Consider the following 23449-nt stretch of genomic DNA (forward strand, 5'->3'; position numbering starts at 1 on the left):
ACCCAAAAATGAACAGTTTGAAGGGCCTCCTTCTTATGGGCTCGGTTACGACTAGATATCTTTGACATGGCGGTTTCAAATCTCCACTTCCATATTGGTTTTGCTTGGATCTAGGAAAATTTCTATTTCTCAAAGAATCGCCTCGCCAAAACTACACAGAATCCCAAAGTGGGATACAAATTTAATTAACGTAATAAAGTAATTCTTTCATGTACGTACAGAAAATATTGGGATAACAAATTGCTGTTATGTTAAGGTGTATTTTAGATTTCGTAGCATAGAACATTTTAAACTTTAACAAGATTTCTTAGATTCATTTGGTTGGGTAGGTTCTTTCATTTACATCGGTGACAAAAAATACGAATGCCCTATTTAAGGTTATGCGTGTCCACGAGAATCCCAACACACACACATATGGTTTACCCATGGTTTTACTGGACCACACACATGTGGTCCATTACAAATAACGACCTAAAAAGGGAAAATGTCGATTTAACGTCAAGTATCTAAATTTAGAGTAGCTTTGGTACACTATCCTTAATGTTATAATTCGCCTTAAGCCTTCGGCAAATTTTTGGATGATGCGATATTCATTATTTATCAAAGTTACTTTTTTTCTTTTTACAAAAATGTGAAACTGGCGCTCTTGATGAATTGTTGTATTACAGCGAAATCTGGCGGGAGTCGGGATAACTTTCATGATTGCGTGCGATCGATTTTGCCAGCATGCCAGCCGACCAAAGAGCGAGTGACAGCACAAACTTGAAAGCGGCCGGTTTAAGAACTTATACTGGTGCTGATTGTGTATGATCTGTTGAAATTGAAAGAGTTTCAACAGGAGACGGAAATGAAGTTTATAGCCTTATTTCTGTGTTTAATATTTTACCAGTTGCAGTTTTCAGCTAGCGAAACTGCGGACGATGTTAAAGGGAAATCTAAAACTGTTTCAACTCTGTTGAATGCAAAGTGGAACTCAACTCCTACTGCTTTGGAAATCGCCGAATTTCTTAATGATGAAGATCCTTCATACTTCTGGGCATTCCTTGAAGATCTCTCTGCCAATGTTGATACATTTTCCGGAAGTATGTTTTAGAATTATTTTGTATTATGACTGTGTTGCTTGTAACAATTCAATTCAATCTTAGAAACTGACAAAAGCAAGTATGAAACGCTTGTTGATCTCACACGCAAATACCTGTCTGAGGCTCAAGTGTCTCTCATGAGATTTTCATTGGGACTCCATGTCTACTCGCCAAAGATTGAAATGTTTCAACAGATTGCCATGGTTCAAGGAGTCCCTGAACAGAAATGTGAAGCAGTTGCAGCAGTCAATGGTAAATTGACATGTGATCCAAGCCTTATCAAAACATTACTCAATGAAAAACCAAAGTAAGTTTTGTTATACCAATTACACATCACCCTCTTTTATTCATTGAAATTTTGATGCAGGAGTCCAGAACTATACAAGTTAGATCACCAGTACCCAGGCAAGGCAGCAAAGGGCCACCCAGTGGTTATCCTTTACGGGGAAATTGGCGCCAAGAGTTTGACAGAATTCCACGAAACACTCAAAGCACTGGCAGATTCGGGAGAAATCATTTACGTCATTCGACATTACATTCGTGAACGTAAAGGACCAAAAGTCAGGCTGTCAGGTAATTTTTAAACTGTTTTATACATTTGTGAATGATTTGTTTTAAATAGAGATTTCTGTTTCTTAGGATATGGTGTGGAACTTCAGATCAAATCGACTGAATACAAGGCACAAGACGATACAAAAGTTACTGCGGAACAAAGTGGCGCCCCTGGAGATGAAGGTGCTAGTCAGCAATCAACAGAAGATGAGGATGTTGATGTCGAAGGATTTCTATTCACAAAGCTGAAAGTGCTGAATCCCGACCTTGCACCAAAATTAGACAAGTTGAGACAAGCACTTTTAGACGAATCGCAGGAATTGGCCCCACTTAAAGTCTGGCAGCTGCAAGAACTAAGCTTGCAGGCCGCCGAAAGGATCCTTAATGCTGCTAAAGATGAATCGCTAAAAATCATGGCTCAGCTGGCGCAAAATTTCCCTTTGCTGGCACGTTCTATTGTCCGTACCACCGTTCGACCAGCTTTGAAAGCAGAAATTAAACGCAATCAACAGGTCAGGAAATCCGAAATAATCTCAACATTTTTTCATTTTAATTGATTTTTATTATTTCTTTTATTAGCGATTCTCCAACGAGTTCAGTCTGCAACCATCCGAGGCAGCACTCTTCATCAATGGTCAGCATTTCAACGTTGATTCGATGGACGTGTTTACACTTCTTGAACAACTTCGAGAAGAAGTTAAATTAGTTGAAGGACTTCATAAGATTGGTGTTCCATCGCAATACGTCAGCTCCTTGCTGTCGTTGGACCTAAGTCCACCTTCGCGCCAATACGCAGTCGATATCCGCGATAGCGCCGTACTGTTCGTCAATGATATTGAAAAGGATCCACAATACAAGCGGTGGAGTCCAAACATCCAAGATTTGCTACGACCAAGTTATCCAGGAGCTCTGCGCAGTATCCGACGAAATATGTACAACCTTGTTCTCGTCGTTGACCCTTTGGATATCGAAGCTCGCTCGCTTATTAAACTGGCTGAATCTTTCGTAGTTCACAATGCTCCTCTTCGTGTCGGTCTAGTCATGGCCGTCAATTCAGACCCCAAAATAACTGGACGGGACGATCCTGGAGTAGCCATGCTCAATGCTTTTAATTACGTTTCACAGCGGACCCATGCTACGGACGGATTGAGTTTCATTACCGATTTATTTGCCCTAGTGGGTGATAACAGCATAGTTGTGGACGATGTCGGAAAATTGTTGAAGAAGAAGTTTAGCGCTGATTTGGAAGATGTTCTTGGCGAAGATTCCGATTACGATGTTGGTCGGCAATTGACCAAAGATTTTCTACGCCGCACAGGATTCCGAAAGTAATAAATTGTTTGTTACTTAATTTCTGGACTGTAAATTATAATTGTTTTTTTGTAATTTACCCTTAGGTTGCCGCAAGTGCTTTTGAACGGTGTCGCTCTTGAAGAAACTTCATTGAATGGCGATGAATTTGAAGAGGCAGTATTGACGGAACTCATGCGACAGACTTCTTCGTTGCAAAAGGCACTTTTCAGAGGTAAAAACGAAAATGTTATTTAATTTTGGGATTGGTTATTCAAACAATAAGTTTGCTTTTTGATCAGGTGAAATGAAAGAGGATGATAATGTAATTGATTTCTTGATGGGACAACCCAATGTTATGCCTCGATTGAATGATCGCGTCTTATCAACGTCGGCCAAGTATTTGGATACCACTGGAGTGGTAGAAGGTGGAATCAAAGATCTCACTTCTCTGTCGTCCCATCAACTTATTGCGACGTTTGCCGACTCGATTAGCTATGTATCATCCAATACTAGAGCTCTGACGCCTATCACCTTATGGATGGTGGCGGACTTGACCCAACAAGCTGGTCGAGAACTAGTGCGAAACGCTTTGGAATATGTAGAAAACTCCAGACTGATTCGTCTGAGTTTGCTTCATAATCCAGAGTCATCTTTGACCGAATCAGCTAATCATTACATCGACACCATCGACGCCGTCTTATCTTCCAATGACATCAAATTACTCGACAAATTGCTCAAGAACGGAAATGCTGAGGCTATTATTAGTGGGGCTAAAACTGGTTCTGATTTTGGAGTAGAACCAGCCCAGAAAAGTTCGTTTGGTTTGAAACTTCATCAGTTGTTGGCTGGGCGCGTCCTCGAGTTTCAGCCTGGACAACGTGGATTAATCGCCAACGGACGTGTCATTGGTAATATTTCCATACTATCTATTGAATTTTCTTATTTAAAACTTGTTAAACGTTTTGTCTAATTTAAACAGGACCATTTGACGACGAGGAGGATTTCACAGCGGATGATGTAGCTTTGTTGGAAAAGCACACCATGTCAACTTCGGGCGAAAAGATTTTGCAGTTTACTCAAGATCTCCCTCAACTTCACAGTAGCGATCTCATAATGAAAGTAGGAGGTCTGCTCATGTCTAGTGCCTCTGGAACAACACCCAAAACTCGGCACAATATCGACGAACGTGGCAGCGAGCTCAGTTTGCTCAGTTTCCCACCCAAATTCAGCGATTCCCCATTCATTGACATCACAGCTGTAGTCGATCCTCTGTCAGTCGGAGCTCAAAAGTTGGCCCCGTTGCTACTGGTTTTACAAGAGGTAACAACTTTCCCTTTTTCCTCTTAAAAGATGGGCGAATGAGCGATCACTATTTGATTGATGTTTTCCAGGTGCTAAATTGCCGCGTGCGGGTCTTCATGAATTGCGTGGAGAAAAATAGCGAGATGCCATTGAAGAGCTTTTACCGGCTGGTACTTGAGCCGGACTTGATGTTCGGGGCTGATGAGCGCCAGCTGTCTGGCCCCGTTGCGAAATTCGGTATCCTGCCTATGGGTGCACTTCTTACGCAGGGTATGCAGGTACCCGATAACTGGCTGGTCGAGTCTGTCTGGAGTCCATACGGTACGTAGGGCTGCGTGCTCACCCTCGAACTACAGACCGTATAATTATTATGGTAATTATATATATCTTCTTTTATCGTAGATCTGGACAACATTCGCCTTCGAGATGTGGATACTGACGTGCACAGCGAATACGAACTCGAACACTTGATCCTCGAGGGTCATTGTTTCGATTCTCATTCAGGCTCACCACCTCGAGGCTTGCAGCTGACCTTGGGCACCCCTGTCGATCCTCTGATGGTCGATACTATTGTCATGGCGAATTTAGGCTATTTGCAACTGAAAGCCAATCCCGGTTCCTGGATCTTACGCCTTCGCGAAGGCCGCTCAACCGAAATTTACGACATTGTCTCTCACGAAGGAACTGACACGCCCAGTTCTGGTGGTAGCGGGGACATCCACGTGCTCATTGGTTCCTTTAAATCTCACGTCCTGAAATTGAAGGTGGCCAAAAAATCGGGCAAACAACAAATGGATTTATTGTCATCGGACGATGACGATAATAACGCCGGATTGTGGAATTCCATCACCAGTACCTTCACATCCAAGTCGAGTGAAGACGACGAAGATAAACTCAACATCTTTTCGTTGGCTTCGGGACATTTGTACGAGCGTTTCATCCGCATTATGATGGTGAGCGTATTGAAACACACCAAGACGCCCGTCAAGTTCTGGTTCCTCAAGCAATATTTATCCCCAACTTTAAAAGGTATTTTTTATTGCCTTTTATTTATTTTTTATTTTATAAATAAAAAGTATTTCTTATTACCTTTTATTTATTTTTTCTTATTTTTTATTTTTGTTGTCCAACTCTGAAAGATTTTCTGCCACACATGGCAGCCCAGTACGGATTTGAGTACGAATTGGTGCAGTACAAATGGCCACGTTGGCTTCACCAGCAGAAAGAGAAACAGCGCATTATCTGGGGCTACAAAATCCTTTTCCTCGACGTTCTTTTCCCGCTGTCAGTTAAAAAAATGTATGTCAAATTTTTCGTATAATTATTTTTGTGTTTTCTTATGGCTTCCAGTCTTTACATTTCTCCTTTTTTTTTTTTTAAATAAAAAATTAGCATTTTTGTCGACGCGGATCAGATCGTCCGTGCCGATTTGAAAGAATTGAGAGATCTGGATTTGGGCGGAGCTCCCTACGGTTACACGCCCTTCTGTGATAGCCGCCGCGAGATGGACGGGTTCCGTTTCTGGAAATCTGGCTATTGGAGAAACCATCTACAAGGTAATCAGAAATGCTGTCATGAATTCAAACTTTTTATTAATGACTTCATTCATTTTCTCTTTTTTGAATAAAATCAAAGGACGCAAGTATCACATTTCTGCCTTGTATGTCGTTGACCTGAAACGATTCCGTAAAATCGCTGCCGGTGACAGATTGAGAGGGCAGTATCAAGCGCTGAGTCAGGATCCCAACAGTTTGTCAAACTTGGATCAAGATTTGCCCAACAACATGATCCACCAAGTGCCAATCAAATCCCTGCCGCAGGAATGGCTGTGGTGCGAAACGTGGTGTGACGACGTGTCCAAGCGGAAAGCCAAAACGATCGACTTGTGCAATAACCCACAGACCAAGGAGGCCAAACTCGACGCCGCCGTCCGCATTGTCGCCGAATGGAACGATTACGACACGGAGATCAAGATGATTCAAGAAGAACTCGCCCGAAACCGGACGGAACAACAGCGCCAACACGATTCATCCGAGCTCTAAAAAATGAAACATTTTTCGTAATCTTTTTGTTTTTTACCCAGGGTTTTCCGAGTCATGAAAAAAAAAGAAAAAAAAAAAACAGTTGACCCAATATCTTGCTTGTACATGTGAGAAAGAGTCATGACGCTAATAAGACGAACTAACAAGGTTTTTTCTCTCATGTTTTGTTCCTTGTCGTCGCTACCTCAAATAAGGATGAAGTCACAGGAACGTACGCAATCGGAAGGGAGGGTCTTTTTCCCTCGCACCTTCAGGTATCATTTAGCACCAAGTACGCGAGGTGTGTAGTGTACGTCCATTGACGATGTTTGCTCGCTCTCAGCCATTTGTGGTCACTCATTTCAATCTAGTTCTTTCTCCTTATTCTTTGTCTTTCTTTCTCTCTCTCTCTCATTCTTTCTATTTATGTTTCTTTTTTTGGTTGGGTTAATTGCATAGTCTCTGCTTGGTTTGAATGAGCGATGTGATAACGACGTGGGCAAGGGCGGAACCGATGTGATTGATCGATCTCGTTTCGAAAGAAACCCTTGTATTTTATTCCGAGGAAAAACAATTCGAACAGGTGGGCTTGCTAGGTGTGCGGCAATCTTTGTTCCGGCCACCAAAACAACACACCGTTCTCTTCTGTTTGTTCCCCCACAAAAGGTAAAGAAGAGGTTGAAAGTTACAAGACGCCTTTCAGTCAGACTCGATCCGCCATCAAAGCATCGTTTCAACCGTCTTCCTTTTTCCCCCTTCCCCCCTTACCGGCCCTGGATGATCGACAGTCGATCCGATTAACACGTTGTGCGATGGTCATGGATGGCTGTCAATTGATCGGGCTGCTCATTCTTTGCCTACTGATGGCCACGCCTGCTGTCTCCATCAACTGGATGTAAGTAAACACATTTTCCCTTGATCCCTGGATTGCTTAACTTTGAATTTGTTTTTCTTGGCACAGAGGTTTACACAGACACTGGGATAGTGAGTTTTGGAATTGGACTACGCTCAATTCGTCCAGTCGCCAGATTAACAACATCAAATCGACTTGCTGGTCGGCCGTCCGTCAGAAACTGTTGACCAAGGAGCAAGTTAAAGTGTGCCTCCAGCAGCCAGCTACGATGCTCTCCGTTTGGGAGGCGGGCCAATCCAGCAGTCAAGCCTGTCGGCAAGCCTTCGCCGAGCGCAGATGGAACTGTAGCTCGATCGACTTCCTCCCACGGAAGGCACCCGATCTATCTCACGGTTGATTAATGCATCATTTTTGAATGAAGATATATACAATTGCCCGCCAGTTCGATTTTTTAGAGGTTCTCATCATATTATTTAACTTTATTATAACAGGAACCAGGGAACAAGCTTGGGTGTATGCGCTCACTTCGGCTGCACTGACTCGTGCAGTTGCACGAGGTTGTTCTTCGGGAATTTTGAAGCAGTGCGCCTGCGGCTCGTTCCCGCGCCACCCTCCCGATGGTCAATTCAAGTGGGGAGGTTGCGGTGATGACATCAAATATGGTAATTACGAAATCATTGAATTACATTTCACGTTCTTACTTGAATAACAATGAAAATTAAAGCTAAACAGTTCGCCAAATCATTTACGGATGCATCCCTGAAACGAGTAAATCGCAAAGCGGCAACGAATCTTTTGCGCGTTTCCGACCACAGCGAATCACTGGGCGGACATTCGGGTTCTGCTGTCCAGCACTGGAAAAAACCTCACGTCATTTCCGCTGTGAACATGCACAACAACCGCGTCGGTCGTAAAGTATTGCATCACTCTGCTATAATTTGTACCAATTATCCTACCTGTAATAGGACAAGTTTTTGAAATAATTATTTGGAATCGCACAGGTGGCCGAGCAAAGTCTACAGACGCAATGCAAATGCCACGGCGTTTCTGGTGAAAAATGAGTTTTCAATTAACTACATGATATTTTTATGCTTTGGATTCCCTGAATTTTAGTTAGAGCGTTTCATTGAATTCAAACAGGTTCGTGTCAAATTAAAACCTGCTGGCGATCGCTGCCACCTGTTGGGGAAATAGCCAGTCGAATGAAAGTAATGAAACAGGGGTTTAAATTTTGAAGATATTTAACTTTAATATCTAATAAGAGCTGACCAATGTTGGGGGAAATTAGACGCTGTACGGATTGGCTGTGGAAGTTACGCCTCGTCGACCAAACGACATGCGCCGCCGGAGTGCCGTAGCTTCCGGAAGACTGGCCATGTTGACGGCAATCCAGCATCATCATCCGCAGGCCCCTCCTAACTTGATGGCATCAACGGCCGTTCGAGACGGCGGTTTCAACGAGCAAGACCTTATCTACATCACTAAATCACCTGACTTTTGTCGGCCGGATAAACAATCAGGCAGTTTGGGTACGGCCGGAAGGATGTGCAACGCAACCCACGAAAGTAGCAGCGGGAGTTGCGCTTCCCTGTGTTGTGGGCGTGGTTACATCACCGTTATCCGTGAACAAGTCGAACGATGCAATTGCAAATACATTTGGTGCTGCACGGTAATAAAGGCAAATTTTCAAAAATATTATCTACCTTTTAAAAAATGTAAGTTTTATTTAATTTTTTATTCGTTTATGGGAATCTTTTCTGTGGAATACAACCAGCAGGTTCGCTGTAAAACGTGTCGACGTCAAGTCGAAATGCACATGTGCAAGTAGATTCGACATCAGATCATTGAACATCACCAACCGAAAATCCCAAGAATTTTAATTGTTTTTACTAAAACTGATGTATTTTTTTCCTGTTTATTAATTGATTCCTGAAATGTGTATGTTGTATCTTTAAAGAGTTTATTTCATTATGTTCAGTACTTATGCAGTATTAAATTGATTAAATAATTTGAATTCGTTAACGTACTTGAATGATAAAATATGAGGGAAAAAACAAAAATTCTGTGGCGTGACTACCTAATTAAAAGTTAGCTTATTTAAAATAATTGAAAACTTTGAAATGACTAAATTTTATTAAATATCCGCCTATATCTTAACAAGCAGAACATCTCATTGGCTGACTATCTGTCTGCCTCTTGTACGAAGTGTGTGGATTATAAATGCACTTGTGTGAGGGGATTTATAAGGTTTATTTGAATTACTAACATATGCGCGGCATGCTTCTGCAGACCGGCATTCATTCATGGAGCGCACGTCCCGCACGATCGAAAAGAAACGAAAATAAATTAAGTTTCGGTATCGATCATCACTAGTGCCGTATAAAAATAAATAATAGACAAAATTTTGTTTATTTATAGCAAATTAGATTTATTGTTATTTAGTTTTACTTACATTTCCTTTAAAAAAAAAAATTTGACTTTCCGAAACTTAGGACGGAAGATGGCGTCTTGTATGTTATTGAGGGAAATTTGAAAACTGGCCCGGCCCTTTAAAATTTAAATATTATGTTAATCTCCCTCAATCCGACTTATTCCCAAGTTACGTAAGAAGAACATTTAAAAAATTCTTTTTGTATTTTCAGAATATCATTAGAACAACCAAACCCCTGAGGCTTTGTTTTTTTCAAAATACTGGGTCGTCTCTCTGGGTCTCATCTCTTATCTCGACCTTGAAGTTTAACACTGCTTTATGGCACAGTATTTGTTTAGCTCGGTTCAGCTCAGCAGCTATCGTGCAAATCTAGAAATATCGTTGTTATTAAGTTGTCATTCATCTCAATCAGTGAACCAGTGATTGCAAATCAAAACCCATAAAAGTGCTTTGTTGATTCTTATTTCTTATTGTCTTCAGCAGTGAAATGTTTTGTTTTTCTAAAATCTCTAGATGCAGTAGCAAGTGCATTCACAGTTTAAAACCCCAAACTTCTCATTTGACAAGTCTTAGACCTCTCTCTTCATCAGTCCCTTATTTTTTTCAAAGGTTGTAAGTACTGTACATATTGCATTAATGTGTTTTATTAATTTCAATACTTCCAACAGAACTAAAGAAAATAGAAAATATGAAACCAGCTATGTTTGTGGACCTGGGTCCACCCCATTGTTGGGTCTAACAATTGGACAGCTCTTGGAAAATACAGCAAACAAATACGGTGACAGAGAGGCTGTTGTAGTTATTCACCAAAACATTCGAAAGACATATCAGCAACTACTAAATGATGTTTGAATCATTTCTAAATTATTTCATCTTCATCTACATACATGTGCATCTGCTTTCATTTATAACAGGCAAATCAATTAGCAGCTGGATTTGTTTCACTGAAACTTAAACGTGGAGACAGGATTGGCATCTGGGGGCCTAACTCATATGAATGGGCTCTGACTCAATGGGGAGCAGCAAGAGCTGGCCTTATTCTGGTTAGTCTTTTATTTTTATTGTATCATGTTGTAAATTGATATATTTCCATTTTTATTCCACTCAACAGGTAAATATAAATCCATCCTATCAACCCCTGGAATTAAAATATGCCTTGAACAAAGTTGGCATTAAAACCCTTGTAGCTGCAGAGTCATTTAAAAATCTTGACTATTTCTCCATCTTGAACGAAGCCGTGCCTGAAATCAAAGAAACAAAAGAAATGGATTTTATCAAGAGCCGCGAGGTTCCCACCCTAGAAAGTGTGATTATGATATCTGATCGCATTGAAAAGTATGAAGGATTAAATAGTGCAAATTTTTGCAAACGCATACTAATGGGCTTTTAAAAAATTCGCATGTTACCAAATTGGCATTCAACAGGGGAACATGGCGCTTTCAAGACATTATGCAAATGGGAGGCAACAATGAATTGAAGGAAATTGGTGGAATTCAAAGTAAAATCCAGTTTGACGAACCAGCAAATATTCAATTCACTTCGGTAAGCTTATACCAAATTACGGCAGAATACTTCATGAAAAGAATTGAATTTTTCAGGGTACTACGGGGAGTCCTAAAGGAGCTACCTTGACGCATCATAACATCGTCAATAATGGATACCTGATGGGACTGCGAACGGGCTACCATCTTAAGGTGATATTCAAATCGTTAATTTTTATAGAGACAAGTTGGTAACCTTTCAGCGTAGGCGCATCGGCTTTGCCTTCCAGTTCCACTTTATCACTGCTTCGGATGTGTTATGGGTGTACTCAGTGCAGTGAGCCACGGAGGAAGTTATGTACTTTCCAGTCCCGCTTTTAGCGCAAGAAAAGCTGTCAAGGCCGTAGAGCAAGAGAGGTATAAGTCAGCTGGTAAAATGTTCGATACGGTTCCGTTCGTTTACAAGAATCAACTATTGAACTTTAGATGCACTTCGCTCTATGGTACACCGACAATGTTTGTCGACATTCTAAATCTGCCTGATTTAAAAAGCTACGATCTAAGTAGCCTATCAACTGGATACATGGCTGGAGCTCCGTGCCCGCAATCGATTGTCAAGGCTGTCGTTCATGATCTTCACATGAAAGATTTTGTGGTAGTTATCTCTGATTGAATTAATTACTTGTCTAGAAAATAATTTGTTTCTTTGGCTTTTTTCAGGTGGCATATGGAATGACAGAAACCAGCCCAGTGACTTTCTCCGGATATTCTAGTGATCCGTTAGAAGTGCGACACTCAACCATAGGATTTCCTAGCGATTACACTGAGGTATCATTAGCAATCCTTTTGAAACGCATTTTAACTAAATCAATTGTATCGTTGGCTAAGGTTAAAGTGGTTAATGAAGATGGACATATTGTCCCCATTAACACACCTGGAGAGCTGTACACTCGTGGATATTCTAATATGTTGAAATACTGGAACGATGATGAGAAAACAAAGGAGATGATTTCGGTGGATCGTTGGTTACGTACAGGGTAATTAATTAAAATTCTGTATTCTTGAAATAAAGTAGATTTTTTGAAGTTTTTTTCTCGGTAGTGATATTGCTGTCATTGATGAAAATGGTTATGGTCAAATCGTTGGACGGGCAAAAGACATGCTCATAAGAGGCGGTAAACGAAATTTTCTTTCTAAAACTTAAAGTTCGAAACTAATCAATTGATTTATTAGGAGAAAACATTTATCCGCGTGAAATTGAAGAGTTACTTCATACTCATCCAGCCGTCGCAGAGGTTCATGTAAATAAATCTTTAATTTAATTTCCTTGTATTTTTTTCAAATTTTGATTGTTTTCCCTCCAAAATGTCGTTCCACAGGTTATTGGCGTTCCTGACGTTAGATTGGGTGAGGAAGTTTGCGCATGGGTCCGCCTACGTCCCGGCTGCGTAGCGACGGAAGATGATCTTCGAAATTTCTGTCGCGACAAGGTACGAAACGCTCGATAAAAATAGCTCTAATGTAAGCACGGTTTTTGTGAGAATTAAACTATTTACGGATAATACTTTAGGTTGCCTACTTCAAAGTACCAAAATACATTCTATTCCGGGACGACTTTCCTAAAACCGTAACGGGTATGCCACAATTTTATTTTCTTGCTATTATATTTTTATTTTACAATATTTTGTTGCGATAACTAATAACAGGAAAAATTCAAAAATTCCGGATGCGTGAAATAACTGTGGCTGAATTCAATTTTGATTCGTAACTCTGAAATTTACGGAAATAAAGTAAACTATATGCTAGAGCAATTTTCTATCGTATTTGATAAAAGTACACGTATTAATTTTAAAGATAAATTTTTCTAATCTAAAATAATCAGACGACAATTACTATATGAACCGTTCTTGAAGTGGAAAGCAAATCCAGCTTCCTTGAGAATTCCCGCTTAGCAACAGAAATAAAAAAGCTATCAGCTGTTTTACGTGACGTCATGCCAAACTAAAATGAAAAGCTCAGCACTCAGCGCATCACAGTGTGTACTTGTATAGTGGATATATCCGTCTTAAGATAACAGACAGAAGTAGAGAGGGTTTTATCGTTTAATCTCCTTTTACAGTGCGTTCTTGCCGATACTTCCTATATATTCTCCTAGTTCGCGCAAGGCTATTCCAGCAGTTGTAACAACAAGGCCATGTTGTAAATTGGACAGAACGGTCGAACTCGACAACAAAATAAGTTCAAAGTAAAAAGCAAGAGCCGAAACTGTGCTAGTTTTTATTTGTATTCATTGTCGCAGTTGTGTTATGTAAACACAATAAATGGATGACAGCAACAGTTCTCTAGGCTCCAGCAACGAAGAAAATGCTGTTCCTGTCCCTGAAAACAAGTCAACAAACAAGATCTGTGGGGTGTGTGGTGATAAGGCAAAAAGTTACCACTTTGGTGGACTCTGTTGTGAATCCTGCAAAGCCTTTTTTCGAAGAGCAATGCAAAATGATTCCTTCAAGGCATTTTTCTGTGTCCACGGCCAATCTTGTATTGTAAACAAGGAAAATAGAAGATCTTGTCAGAAGTGTAGGATCCAGAAATGTTTCTCAATAGGAATGGAGAAAGGTATTATTTTTTTTTACAGTATGTGGTACATATTCTAATGCATATTTGTATATTGAAAATATTCTTATAGGATGGCTCCGAACTGATGAAGAAAATGTGAAAATGAGAGAAGCGAAGCTAGTCAATAAGCCTGCAAAGCAAAATGCTGAGTTAGATGAGCAGCGAAGCAGCAGTCCTGATTCAGCTTCGCAAAACACTTCTCCCTACCAACCCAGATTTGAAAATATCCTTGTTTATCTGATGCCAGAGGATGTGAAATTTTTAGAAAAAATTGTCGATGACTATTGGAAAGCTTACAAGTAGTATAACTTTCTCTTTGTATTATCATCCCATTATTAAATATTTTTTTTTTCCTTTTCAACGATAAAGGCAAGTACCTTTTGGAGCCGAAGTGACGCAGAACAGTACACCACGAAGCGGTTTGCAAGTGATCAGCATGTTCACCACAGGCATCCGCCGATGGGCTGCCTTTGCCCGCTCTCTGACCGAGTTCTCTTCTCTCTGCCGACAAGATCAAGCGACCCTATTACAAGCAGCTGTCATGCAGTTATCAATTCTTCGTGCAGTCGCTTCGTTTCGTATGACGGACAAGGAATGGCGAATCAACACGCCAGTTGACGAATTTACACCATCGCTAAGCCTGGAAGATGTCCAGCGTCTTCTCTCCCCTCAATTGGCTGAGATGCATCTGACTTTTATCTCGTCAGTGCAGAAACTTAAAGTTGACGAGCCCACTATCATGTTGTTGAGTCTCATTACATTATTTACGCCGGAGCGGGCCGACCTTGTCGCTCGCGAATCCATCGTTAAAGCTCAAGAACAGTACATTTTACTTCTAGAACGCTATTGCCACTGGAAATACGGACCCGACGACAAAGGACGGTAAGTTATTGTGTGATCACTGTCCTGATAGACGTAGAGGCATTTAAACATAATCATTTTGAAATTGCAGGACGTTTGCAAATCTTCTGGCCAAAATGAGCGACTTACGCGAGTTGAGCGACGTTCACAGCGATCACCAAGTGCGCTTCGCCAACCAAGATTTGCATAAACTCTACCAGGAGCTAGATGCTGAGCCACGCCCCCACGTGAATATGGACCTAAACAACACGAGTCATTTCCTCAGCGCCATGGAATTCAGTATCCTAAAGACTCACCATACTCTTCCGAAACCAGAACCCGTCGCTGATCCAACCTACCGAGAACTGGCGCAAATTGAAGAAATGTGTGCCGTCTTGGAAGGCCAAGAGAAAGAAACGGCCAATGATGAAAATCAGATAAACATGGAGGAAACAGATAACCCAGTTAAAGACGAAACACTGTCGTGTACAAAATAGTAGGACATCGAAGTCGTACCATTGTGAATGTACGTTTACATATTATATCCGGTGCCAGAAATGTTCGTGATGTGCTTTCCCGGAGCATGCTTAATCGCGGACTTACCAATGAACGATATGTCGAGTCCCACTCGAGCTTCTTTGATTCTGTCATTGATATTTAACCATTTAGTGTGAAATCAAAAATTTGTGTATTCCTGTTATGCGGGAATTTTATTTTGTAGGCTTGACGACCACCAAAAAATATTACTCTATATTTTCCTCGTCTCTTTATCTTTTCTCAGGTCTCTTCTTTTTTGTGCTGTAACGTCGATTCACGCTTTGGGGCTCTCCGGACAAGTGATAATGGAGCGAAGAGCGTTGGTGAATTCTCGACTACGAATCATGTACATGATGGGATTATAAACGCTATGTATTAAAAACAGTTCGCGAAGGTACGGCAGAGTAAACTGCACCGCCGAGCACCAATTGTGGTGTGGAATAGGAGAAAAGGGGTGAAGGTAACGACGGCAAATCCAGTCACCCATGGAAATCGCCGAATATGGCAGACTGAAGAGACATAGAGACATGACTCCGCATACCAACGTGACTGTCGCTTCCAATTCAAGTCGGTTTATGCGGTGTTGATGGTGGTTGAAGAGGTGGTGGGTTAGATCCCTTCTCAGACAGGTCCTAGCTCTGCAGTAAATCTGCACTTGAGCCATTATGCTGAGCAATGTAAGACTGTCGAGAAAAGAAAGAAACACAAGTTGTTAAAATGGCACGTTTCTTCATTTCTCAGCTGAGCCGATCGATATAACCTCAAAAAGACGATCGTGGTCCATTCGAGAACTCTGGGATCAACGCCGCAACCCATCAGCGGAATCATTTTGGTCCAGTAAGGTAAAGTAGACAGTAAAATGACGACTGTGCAGAAACATATTTGAACAACAATGACAAGTTTGACGGTGATTGTTTCTCGATGAAATAGTGGATAGGTCAAAGCAACCCATCGATCCAACGTGGCCAGAAGCAAGTTGACTAGCAGCAACTATATTGCCGCAAAGACGGTTAATTGAAATTCATGGATGACGGATCAATTTTTGATATTAATTTACCGTATATGGGATTCCGGCAGTGACGCGGAAGATCAAACAAGCTGTTACGTTCAGCTGCTCAAACGCGATGTATTCGATCACCGCGTTGGCGAAAGCCAATAAATTACAGAAAATGACGCCCAACCAGAAAGTATTTCGTGGATTTCTTAATCGACGTTGTCGAATAATTACACTGGCCACCATGACGTTCAGCGGCGATCCGATCCAGATACAAGCGAGATGAATGAACTGGCGGATGCCATCGAGCGATGGAGGGTATGATTCGTATCCCGTCTAGACCACACATGAATTAAATTAATGAATCAACAGTAATTGTTTAAAAAAAAAAGGATTTAAATACCTCGTTCCAACTGCTCGGAGTGGTGATATTGTTAACACCGGCCAATCTCTCAGATTCTGGGCTTAAAGTGTCCTCTTCCGTATGATTTGCCATTATTTATTGCCACGTTTTAAAGTCAACTAGCCTATAAATGTGGCCTACCACAACAGTCAATTCTTTTTCTGTTTGTTGAATTTCCTACACATCCTTGCGCAACTATACAGTGACACTTGGTGTAGAACAAAAATTTGAATGACGGCGCTTGACTGCTCCAGTGAACTAGACAGGTGACTTGAGCACAACAGTGTTCAGAAACTTGTAAATTAACCGAATACTGCCTTCCCACCTTACACTCACATAAGGCGTCAACTACAGTGACGTCATCCCAGGCCACGACGCAGGCGCGTCAGCTTTCCCAGGTCCAGGCATATGCGTATCGAAGGCCGCAATCGAGAAACTGTCAGCGCCATGTAGCCGCAATCATGTGGATATTCAAAAATTTATTCTGTTGGAAAAATCTTGCTACATATGGTCGACATCCGCCTAAACAGACACGCAAGGTAACATCCGTATTTATGTAACTGGAGAGAGAGATCTGAATTCTATATGAGAGAAATAAGTAAAAATACAAAGTCACGCAGCGTCCTTGCGTGACATTTTATGAATGATATCGTCACAGTTCCCTATTTTTATGACAAATAATTAAACGTGTGACATGTAGCAATTGTTTCTATATAACAAGACTATTTTTTACCATCACTCGGGTTATTGCTATGGGAATACATTCAGACTCCCCATCAATCTAATCCATCCAATCTACCGTGATGTTTGTCTGGGCATTGCCATTGATGACTGTGGCTGACTTTGCCAAAAAATAATGTTGTGGAGGCAACCGAAGGTCCGACATATCCGAAGATTAATTGTTTCCAATACTATTTTTTAACAGGAGACTTTAAAATTGATGTTCCACTCACTCTGGTCTTGGGGAAATCTCGTTTCCCCAATATATGTCTCATGCCAAACTAATTGAATTTTACGCGGAGACGAGAGATGGACCAGAAAATAGAGATAATACGAAACTAATAATAACTTGCCTTTTCTTATATATTCCTTTGATGTCTAATTATTATCTTTCTTTTTGCAATAAGAAAATGTCTCCTCCTAATGTCACCTCTATCCATCTCTTTCATCTTTTCTTTTCTTTTCGTTTCTTTTTTTTTGCGCAGTGAGGCCGCCGAGGTGGAACGCAATAACATGACACTCCCAGAGAGAAACATCATTTTGCCTCTGCTAATGAATATACCGCCCCTTTTATGTTTGCTTTCATAATATCGTATAGCGAGCTCCATTTTGTTCACATCCTTTTTTTATGTGACATTATCCATGTTGGTAATGGGGACAACAGAGAGTACGACGAACTTTCGTTCTCTGGGGATGATTTAGTCGTAAATATTCTTGTACTGTGATGTTCTCTTCTTCCTGGTCCCTTAAGTGCCATAAAGGAACAAATCGCTTCAACTTTAAATCAGCAAATTTGTTGACGAAATTGCAGCTTCAAAACAATAACCTCGATATATTCTCGTGTTCGCTATGATTAATGTCTTTTTAACTTGTTTTGAAATGCGAGATACAAATGTAATAGTAGGGTAGCTACTGGCGTTATACAACTTGTACAATAAACTTTTGCGAAGAGATTAATTTTGAATGTACAGGAGCTACGGCTTACACTTGTTCCTCTGTCCGCTTCCTGGAACGAAATCGTGATACGTGTCATGTTCATCAAGGGTCTCAAATCGCTCATGGTATTCGACAGCAAAAACAAGCACGGTGTTAATCCTTTTGTTGTCAATAATCTCAAGTGTATAAAATCCCTTTACATTTGTTCTATCTCTTAGACCTTTGTTTGTTATGAAACAAAGATAATAAACCAGGCATGAAATCTTTATAGCTATGTGCATTAAAGAATCCATTATGTTCTCTTCTCTTTTTGTACTCTAAAGATTTTTAGAACGGTTTGCTGAAGTTGAAGTTGCTGAAGCCATTACATAAACACAATGGGTGGATGGAGGACGTTTAAAAGAGAACAAATTGGAATAAAAGCGCTATAGCTGCAGAGCACAGAAAGATTTATTTCGTGGAATAAAAGTTCGCTGAATTGCCATTTGCATTTGACAAGTTGTTATTTGTTATAATTTCAAATTCTCCATAGTGAAGCGAATTCGTGAACACTGTCGTGTGCAAGAACTTGCTAATAAGCAAAAGGTGCAAAGACATGAGGACCAGTGTGTATCCCGTAACCAACTCATTTTCTGCGTAATTGACAAGCGAGGCGAAATAATGTCAAGTCTCTCCTGAACGAATCGTTATCCATTTTAAGTTTTAACAAACAAATCCTTTCAAAGCCATTCCAAACCGAAGAGAGAATAATACAGGTCTGTATGTAGTAGTGACTATTTATAATGACTTTCACTTCTGCTGAAATAGAGAGTGAAAGCGTTCTTCCATCTCACACGCTTAATTGCGTGTAGAAGCAGAAGCAGACCCGAACAAGTCATTGCCAATTCCCGCCAAGGAGTTTCCATGGTTTTTCTTAGTTCCTCGTCGTAGCACACGCTCCGATAAAGTTGCGGAGTACGTGACTCTGTTGACATTGAGCCATGGCGGTGACTTTGAATGGCAGAATAAAGGCCAGCAAACAAATCCAACTTTTATGGTGATTGAAGTTTGACATAATCTACGTAAGCAACTCGGTTGAATGGAACCGAACATGGCTCGTATACGCAGGCCAAAGAACTTCATATAGAGGCGACATAAACATAACAAGTATAAGAGCGTAGTTTATAGTTCCGGTCCGGAAGTGTTATACAGGCATGCGCACTTGATGTAAAAGTATAGCCCTCTATCGCATATATAAGTGTCCAATGAACGATTGATGGGACTCGACGGGTTTGATCAAAGAAAAACAAAACTTGACTATCTCAAACAGCTGCGACCCTTTTTCCTAGTTGATTGAGCAATTTAACAAGAAGTTGATTTTTAAAAAAAGACCAAAAGTCAATATAGCCGCCAACAGGCGCCCAGATTGTTTGGCCTATCATTTCTTAGGTATCAAAGGCTATTTTTCTTGTTTCCTACTCTATTTCCGTTGGTGCTACCGTGGCGATCACATTAATCAGATTACAAACTAAGGGCTCCTTTTACGTGTTGCTGCTGTCAGCATCTTGGATACTTGCTTATAATGCTTGCACGTGCTCTTTGAATTGCGCTGGATCCTTACGCCTAAAAACACATTTAATCTTGTCACCAAGATAGTCTATCCTAGTGCTTTTACGATCTCGCGTATAGCATTTCGGCTGCTGATGCAAATTGAAAATTGAGGATCGCACAAGCCCACACCCAGCCCACACCAATTAATCAGCTGATTCATGTTCTTTGATATTTATTTTTGAATAAGATTCGTTAAGCTTTCGTTCGTCACTCACGTGTCAGCCTATATTGTTAGCAACTTTATCCTTTGAAGTATTATTACGTGACAAAATAATAAGGTTCGATAACTTTTTTCCGTGACGGGTGAAAGAATACGACAAAAATCACATTGGCCTACATATCTGAAGGTCTAATTAGCGATTGTTATCTAAGAAATCAATACGGGCATACGGCATAGGTCGATCGAAGATGATGACCTTCCATGATGGAGGAGACATCACATATTGAAGAAACCTACAATTGTTGTTATGCTACGGATGACAATATGTTTTCCCCGTAACCAGCAAGGACATGGCCTTGTGTTCAGCTGACACACAAATGTTATTTTCATGTTTGGTCACCGTTATAAATTGTACGGTATACTAATCCAATCTCTCAGATTCACTCAGACTCACTGCTGAGCTCCTGGACAATGATGTTCCGTTTCAATATCGTCTCCATCCTTGTATTGCTGACGGGAATCCGGCTAGGACGTTGCCAAGGTAACCGTTGAGTATATTACTCTCCATAAATTTTTTCGCCATATAACATGCCCATTTTTCATTTTATTCAGTGGCACTCTCCGATACGAATCAAGCGAGAAGTAAGGCGACGGAATGGTTATTGAAAGAATGGATCGAACCACGTCCTGGCGCTCCCACTCGGTTGACAGGTGGATGGGATGATTCAAACACGATCCGCGTTCTTACGGCACTCCAGCTGGTTGACAATGGCTGGCTCTTCAATCCTGCCAATAAGGAAAAAGCAGAGTTGGCCGTCAGGCAAATGAATAGCGAAATCCTTAACGGCCTAGTCAAGTAAGGTTCTTTTTATTTATCATACAATTTGACTGAAATTTAAAACACGGCTATTTTTATTCGTTTAAAAGGAGTGTAAATATGACGTTCTTGTCTGCCGAAGAAAGTTCCCATTACGTAAACGGATTACTTGCAACGTGTCAAAACCCAGAGGTTTGTTGAATCACTAATTGAATTAATTATCTTATTTTTGTAATACTCCTTGCTTTAATCAATACTTACTACATTGAATTTGTTTATGGCTGGTGGAAACAGAACTTTTATGGTCACAATTTAGTGGCCATGTTGACTCGGAGGATGAATAGTATACCATCCGGATCCGGCACAAAGTATGGAAATCATTGTTTAGCTTTCTATTGTAATGAATTAAAAATTCTATTATAATCCCAATAAAGAAATGTAGGACAAGTCATTGCATCTGTTTTGGCGCTCTGTAATGCCGGTGCACCCATTCCACCGGCAGCCATCCAGCGTATCAACAGTGAACTTAAACCTACCTCAGGAAGTTGTTCATTCTGCGTAGAAGGGTATCGTTTGAGAAATTATTATATTTGTAATTTTTTCTGGGTGAATTCTAAAGTTATCCGTGATTTGTCTATAGTTCTAGTATGGCTATTTTGGCGATGAAATGTTTGAGGGATCGGCCTGGACCCGTCGACCAACTAGTGCAGGGTATCAGCACTCGTCAAATCGCTTACGTCAAGGGTAAACAAGATAAAGATGGAGGTTTCGACGATCTGATTTCTACCAGTCTCGCCGTACAGGTACGTGACAGCGCAAAATCTACTTTTAATCATATTTTCTGTTCCCATTTCTGTAACCTAATCCATTCAAAATTTGAACGGACTCAAATCTGTAGGCGGCTAATGCAGTAGGAACCGTAAATCTCCCCATAAATGTGGCTGCGGCTCTTAACTACATTCTTCAAGACCAAGATAAGGAAACAGGAAGTTTTGGTAACCCAGCTTTCACGTCAGTTGTTTTGCCAACCTTGATTGGGCGCTCAGCTCTTGATGTCCGCAACATAAATTGTCCTGGTTAGTCAAATCATTTCGATTCTTCATTAGTCTTATTATACTCAATCTGCTGCTGATGAAATTTACTTTATACCATGGGCGGAATAGCTCCTAGACCAGCAGGTAATCCCATCCGCAGCGGCCAGATAAGAACCCTTTTATCTATCGAAGATACCGTCTTCGCTCAAACGATCGTTGAGACTAAAGTAGATACTAACCCTGGTCAAACTATACTACAGATAATGAATGAACAATCCGCCAAACACCCACGCGCCTTCAAGTAAATGAACAAAATTGATTTTTTTGAACAGGGAAAACATTATGTATAATTTTTATCATTTCTGAATTGGAACAGGTTCACGACGGAAGCTGCAAATGGGGGGACACAACTGACCGGATTAAACAGCGTAACTAATGACAGTAAAAACAACTGGTCATGGAGGGTGTTCCGGATTCCTCCAGGATCAAACCAGGCTCCTCAACCTGTTTCTACACTGGATAACGGATTGGGAACTAACGTACAGAATGGAGACAAAATTATCTTTCGTTTCGGATGAACGTAAAATTGGAAACTTTCATTCGGATAGTGACTTAATTTCTCCTCGTCTGGAAAATTTTGCACTTTGTCTTCTTTGGGAATGGGCGAACATTTTTAAGTGAAATATCAATGAATTTAAGTATAAGAGAACTTCAAATTTGGTAATTTGAGAACAAATAAATAATTTTACGAAGACTATTTATGTTTTGTTATCTTAAAGGAAAGTTGGATTGACTAGGCAGTTGGGGGATATTATTGCTTCTTATCGGATTCTTCCCTCTCTTTAATGTCAATGTATCCAAGATTGCGCCAAGCCGAACCTCCTTGCATGATAGCAAGAATAAATTTCAGGACAGCCACGGGGAAGAGTAGAACGACCAAAATCTTGATAACGCTCATACCCAAAACTGAAAGAAACAAGATGAATTAATTTATGAGTTGGGATAGGGAAAAAATATAGTCTTACATGTGTAGCCATAGGTAAAATGGAGAAGATAGAGCATTGAATAGAAGAGCTCATTTCCAGCACACATGAAGAAGAGGAATGGTCTGGAAGTGTAGTAGAAACGCAACAAGGCATTCTCCTCTTCCCCAACATTTTTGTGGGATGTCTTGCCAAGAACATTGGAGGTGTGAAGATGAATCCAATGGCAGGAAACATCCACAATCATGACCAATTGAAATACAAATAGATAGCTTGGATAAAATGATCCTAAAGTAGCCAACAAACACATGGTCGCACAGCGATCTGTCAACATATCCAGCATAGCTCCAAATTTGGTACCTAGTAAAAAAAAAACATCAGTTACAACCATATTTTAGTAAACATTTTGCTGTCTATACTTTGATTAAGAATTCTTGCTGCATGCCCATCAAAAGCGTCAAGGAAACCACTGAGAATATAAAGTGAAGCGGCGAGGACATGACTGGTTGGCATAAAATACAAAGATCCGAGCCCCAAAACAACACGGGCGTATCCTGTAGAGATAACAAAATATGTTTAAATGACTCAATTCTAGCATACAAGAAATCTAAGTTCTCACCAATTAAATTTGGAACAAACAGAAATATGTTATTGTCTGCCATTTTCAACCAGTTTTCGCAGAGAAATAAGGAAGGAAAGTTTAAATTGGATTAACAATCTTATGACGTGAAAATTTGTAAAACTTTTTTTCGCCTGTCACCGTTAGTTCCAGTAATCGCCATCAGGGGTCCATCCGCTTTCCGA

The 23449-nt window shown here is 40.6% G+C and overlaps 7 protein-coding genes across 9 annotated transcripts; 5 read left to right on the forward strand and 2 right to left on the reverse strand.

Moving 5' to 3' along the window:
* The first annotated feature begins 713 nt into the window (after nt 1–713).
* On the forward strand, nt 714–6431 carry LOC124198784 (UDP-glucose:glycoprotein glucosyltransferase 1-like). Its single transcript, XM_046594821.1, has 13 exons — nt 714–1082; nt 1146–1389; nt 1450–1655; nt 1722–2146; nt 2214–2962; nt 3032–3159; nt 3227–3835; nt 3907–4247; nt 4319–4550; nt 4632–5258; nt 5369–5528; nt 5622–5785; nt 5865–6431. Exons 1-13 carry the CDS (start codon nt 848–850, stop codon nt 6269–6271), a joined length of 4527 nt encoding a protein of 1508 aa, XP_046450777.1. The 5' UTR covers nt 714–847; the 3' UTR covers nt 6272–6431.
* Nucleotides 6432–6439: 8 nt separating this feature from the next.
* On the forward strand, nt 6440–9112 carry LOC124198785 (protein Wnt-11b-2-like). Of its 3 annotated transcripts, XM_046594824.1 has the most exons (10): nt 6440–6525; nt 6710–6916; nt 7039–7145; nt 7212–7495; nt 7595–7765; nt 7828–8018; nt 8105–8153; nt 8244–8311; nt 8392–8772; nt 8878–9112. In XM_046594824.1, exons 3-10 carry the CDS (start codon nt 7063–7065, stop codon nt 8929–8931), a joined length of 1281 nt encoding a protein of 426 aa, XP_046450780.1. In that variant the 5' UTR covers nt 6440–6525; nt 6710–6916; nt 7039–7062; the 3' UTR covers nt 8932–9112. The 3 variants fall into 3 exon arrangements, with proteins under 3 accessions (XP_046450780.1, XP_046450778.1, XP_046450779.1); XM_046594822.1 differs by lacking the exon at nt 6440–6525 and having other exon boundaries at nt 6562–7145; XM_046594823.1 differs by lacking the exon at nt 6440–6525 and having other exon boundaries at nt 6562–7145; nt 8881–9112.
* Nucleotides 9113–9653: 541 nt separating this feature from the next.
* Nucleotides 9654–12826, forward strand: LOC124196710 (medium-chain acyl-CoA ligase ACSF2, mitochondrial-like). The gene is made up of 16 exons (XM_046591881.1): nt 9654–9706; nt 10048–10143; nt 10203–10380; nt 10449–10577; nt 10646–10869; nt 10959–11076; nt 11133–11228; nt 11284–11432; nt 11502–11670; nt 11736–11843; nt 11904–12052; nt 12117–12190; nt 12249–12316; nt 12395–12505; nt 12586–12649; nt 12722–12826. Exons 1-16 carry the CDS (start codon nt 9669–9671, stop codon nt 12781–12783), a joined length of 1833 nt encoding a protein of 610 aa, XP_046447837.1. The 5' UTR covers nt 9654–9668; the 3' UTR covers nt 12784–12826.
* Nucleotides 12827–12998: 172 nt separating this feature from the next.
* On the forward strand, nt 12999–15235 carry LOC124196711 (vitamin D3 receptor-like). Its single transcript, XM_046591882.1, has 4 exons — nt 12999–13631; nt 13702–13930; nt 14001–14513; nt 14584–15235. The coding sequence occupies exons 1-4, from the start codon at nt 13337–13339 to the stop codon at nt 14966–14968; spliced, it is 1422 nt and encodes a 473-aa protein (XP_046447838.1). The 5' UTR covers nt 12999–13336; the 3' UTR covers nt 14969–15235.
* Nucleotides 15236–15282: 47 nt separating this feature from the next.
* Nucleotides 15283–16823, reverse strand: LOC124196712 (rhodopsin-like). Its single transcript, XM_046591883.1, has 4 exons — nt 16406–16823; nt 16066–16338; nt 15769–15998; nt 15283–15691 (listed from the first exon to the last, which is right to left on the reverse strand). Exons 1-4 carry the CDS (start codon nt 16496–16498, stop codon nt 15283–15285), a joined length of 1005 nt encoding a protein of 334 aa, XP_046447839.1. The 5' UTR covers nt 16499–16823.
* A 3407-nt stretch (nt 16824–20230) lies between these two features.
* LOC124198798 (cobalamin binding intrinsic factor-like) lies at nt 20231–22417 on the forward strand. Its single transcript, XM_046594840.1, has 9 exons — nt 20231–20352; nt 20424–20667; nt 20739–20820; nt 20923–20996; nt 21063–21194; nt 21269–21431; nt 21527–21704; nt 21792–21963; nt 22039–22417. Exons 1-9 carry the CDS (start codon nt 20283–20285, stop codon nt 22238–22240), a joined length of 1317 nt encoding a protein of 438 aa, XP_046450796.1. The 5' UTR covers nt 20231–20282; the 3' UTR covers nt 22241–22417.
* LOC124198799 (CDP-diacylglycerol--inositol 3-phosphatidyltransferase-like) lies at nt 21969–23442 on the reverse strand. Its single transcript, XM_046594841.1, has 4 exons — nt 23265–23442; nt 23065–23199; nt 22688–23005; nt 21969–22628 (listed from the first exon to the last, which is right to left on the reverse strand). Exons 1-4 carry the CDS (start codon nt 23305–23307, stop codon nt 22474–22476), a joined length of 651 nt encoding a protein of 216 aa, XP_046450797.1. The 5' UTR covers nt 23308–23442; the 3' UTR covers nt 21969–22473.
* Nucleotides 23443–23449: the final 7 nt, after the last annotated feature.

The sequence above is a fragment of the Daphnia pulex genome, chromosome 7 (genome assembly GCF_021134715.1).
Source record: "Daphnia pulex isolate KAP4 chromosome 7, ASM2113471v1".
In the NCBI taxonomy this organism is placed as follows: Eukaryota; Metazoa; Arthropoda; class Branchiopoda; order Diplostraca; family Daphniidae; genus Daphnia; species Daphnia pulex.

What these genes read in the sequence shown, in the direction of transcription:
- LOC124198784 (XM_046594821.1), top strand. Translation starts at nt 848, where the DNA reads ATGAAGTTTATAGCCTTATTTCTGTGTTTAATATTTTACCAGTTGCAG. An exon ending in GCAAAAGGCACTTTTCAGAG is followed by an intron (nt 3,160 to 3,226) that starts GTAAAAACGAAA and finishes CTTTTTGATCAG; the next exon opens with GTGAAATGAAAGAGGATGAT. An exon ending in TTTATCCCCAACTTTAAAAG is followed by an intron (nt 5,259 to 5,368) that starts GTATTTTTTATT and finishes CAACTCTGAAAG; the next exon opens with ATTTTCTGCCACACATGGCA.
- LOC124198785 (XM_046594824.1), top strand. Translation starts at nt 7,063, where the DNA reads ATGGTCATGGATGGCTGTCAATTGATCGGGCTGCTCATTCTTTGCCTA. An exon ending in GCTGTCTCCATCAACTGGAT is followed by an intron (nt 7,146 to 7,211) that starts GTAAGTAAACAC and finishes TTCTTGGCACAG; the next exon opens with AGGTTTACACAGACACTGGG. An exon ending in CGGTGATGACATCAAATATG is followed by an intron (nt 7,766 to 7,827) that starts GTAATTACGAAA and finishes TGAAAATTAAAG; the next exon opens with CTAAACAGTTCGCCAAATCA.
- LOC124196710 (XM_046591881.1), top strand. Translation starts at nt 9,669, where the DNA reads ATGTTAATCTCCCTCAATCCGACTTATTCCCAAGTTAC. An exon ending in CAAATATTCAATTCACTTCG is followed by an intron (nt 11,077 to 11,132) that starts GTAAGCTTATAC and finishes TGAATTTTTCAG; the next exon opens with GGTACTACGGGGAGTCCTAA. An exon ending in TTCACATGAAAGATTTTGTG is followed by an intron (nt 11,671 to 11,735) that starts GTAGTTATCTCT and finishes GGCTTTTTTCAG; the next exon opens with GTGGCATATGGAATGACAGA.
- LOC124196711 (XM_046591882.1), top strand. Translation starts at nt 13,337, where the DNA reads ATGGATGACAGCAACAGTTCTCTAGGCTCCAGCAACGAAGAAAATGCT. An exon ending in GACTATTGGAAAGCTTACAA is followed by an intron (nt 13,931 to 14,000) that starts GTAGTATAACTT and finishes TCAACGATAAAG; the next exon opens with GCAAGTACCTTTTGGAGCCG. An exon ending in GGACCCGACGACAAAGGACG is followed by an intron (nt 14,514 to 14,583) that starts GTAAGTTATTGT and finishes TTGAAATTGCAG; the next exon opens with GACGTTTGCAAATCTTCTGG.
- LOC124196712 (XM_046591883.1), bottom strand. Translation starts at nt 16,498, where the DNA reads ATGGCAAATCATACGGAAGAGGACACTTTAAGCCCAGAATCTGAGAGA. An exon ending in CTGCCGGAATCCCATATACG is followed by an intron (nt 15,999 to 16,065) that starts GTAAATTAATAT and finishes GCGGCAATATAG; the next exon opens with TTGCTGCTAGTCAACTTGCT. An exon ending in ACCACGATCGTCTTTTTGAG is followed by an intron (nt 15,692 to 15,768) that starts GTTATATCGATC and finishes TTTTCTCGACAG; the next exon opens with TCTTACATTGCTCAGCATAA.
- LOC124198798 (XM_046594840.1), top strand. Translation starts at nt 20,283, where the DNA reads ATGATGTTCCGTTTCAATATCGTCTCCATCCTTGTATTGCTGACGGGA. An exon ending in ATCCTTAACGGCCTAGTCAA is followed by an intron (nt 20,668 to 20,738) that starts GTAAGGTTCTTT and finishes TTCGTTTAAAAG; the next exon opens with GAGTGTAAATATGACGTTCT. An exon ending in TGTTCATTCTGCGTAGAAGG is followed by an intron (nt 21,195 to 21,268) that starts GTATCGTTTGAG and finishes ATTTGTCTATAG; the next exon opens with TTCTAGTATGGCTATTTTGG.
- LOC124198799 (XM_046594841.1), bottom strand. Translation starts at nt 23,307, where the DNA reads ATGGCAGACAATAACATATTTCTGTTTGTTCCAAATTTAATTG. An exon ending in GTTTGTTCCAAATTTAATTG is followed by an intron (nt 23,200 to 23,264) that starts GTGAGAACTTAG and finishes TTATCTCTACAG; the next exon opens with GATACGCCCGTGTTGTTTTG. An exon ending in TTTTACCTATGGCTACACAT is followed by an intron (nt 22,629 to 22,687) that starts GTAAGACTATAT and finishes TGTTTCTTTCAG; the next exon opens with TTTTGGGTATGAGCGTTATC.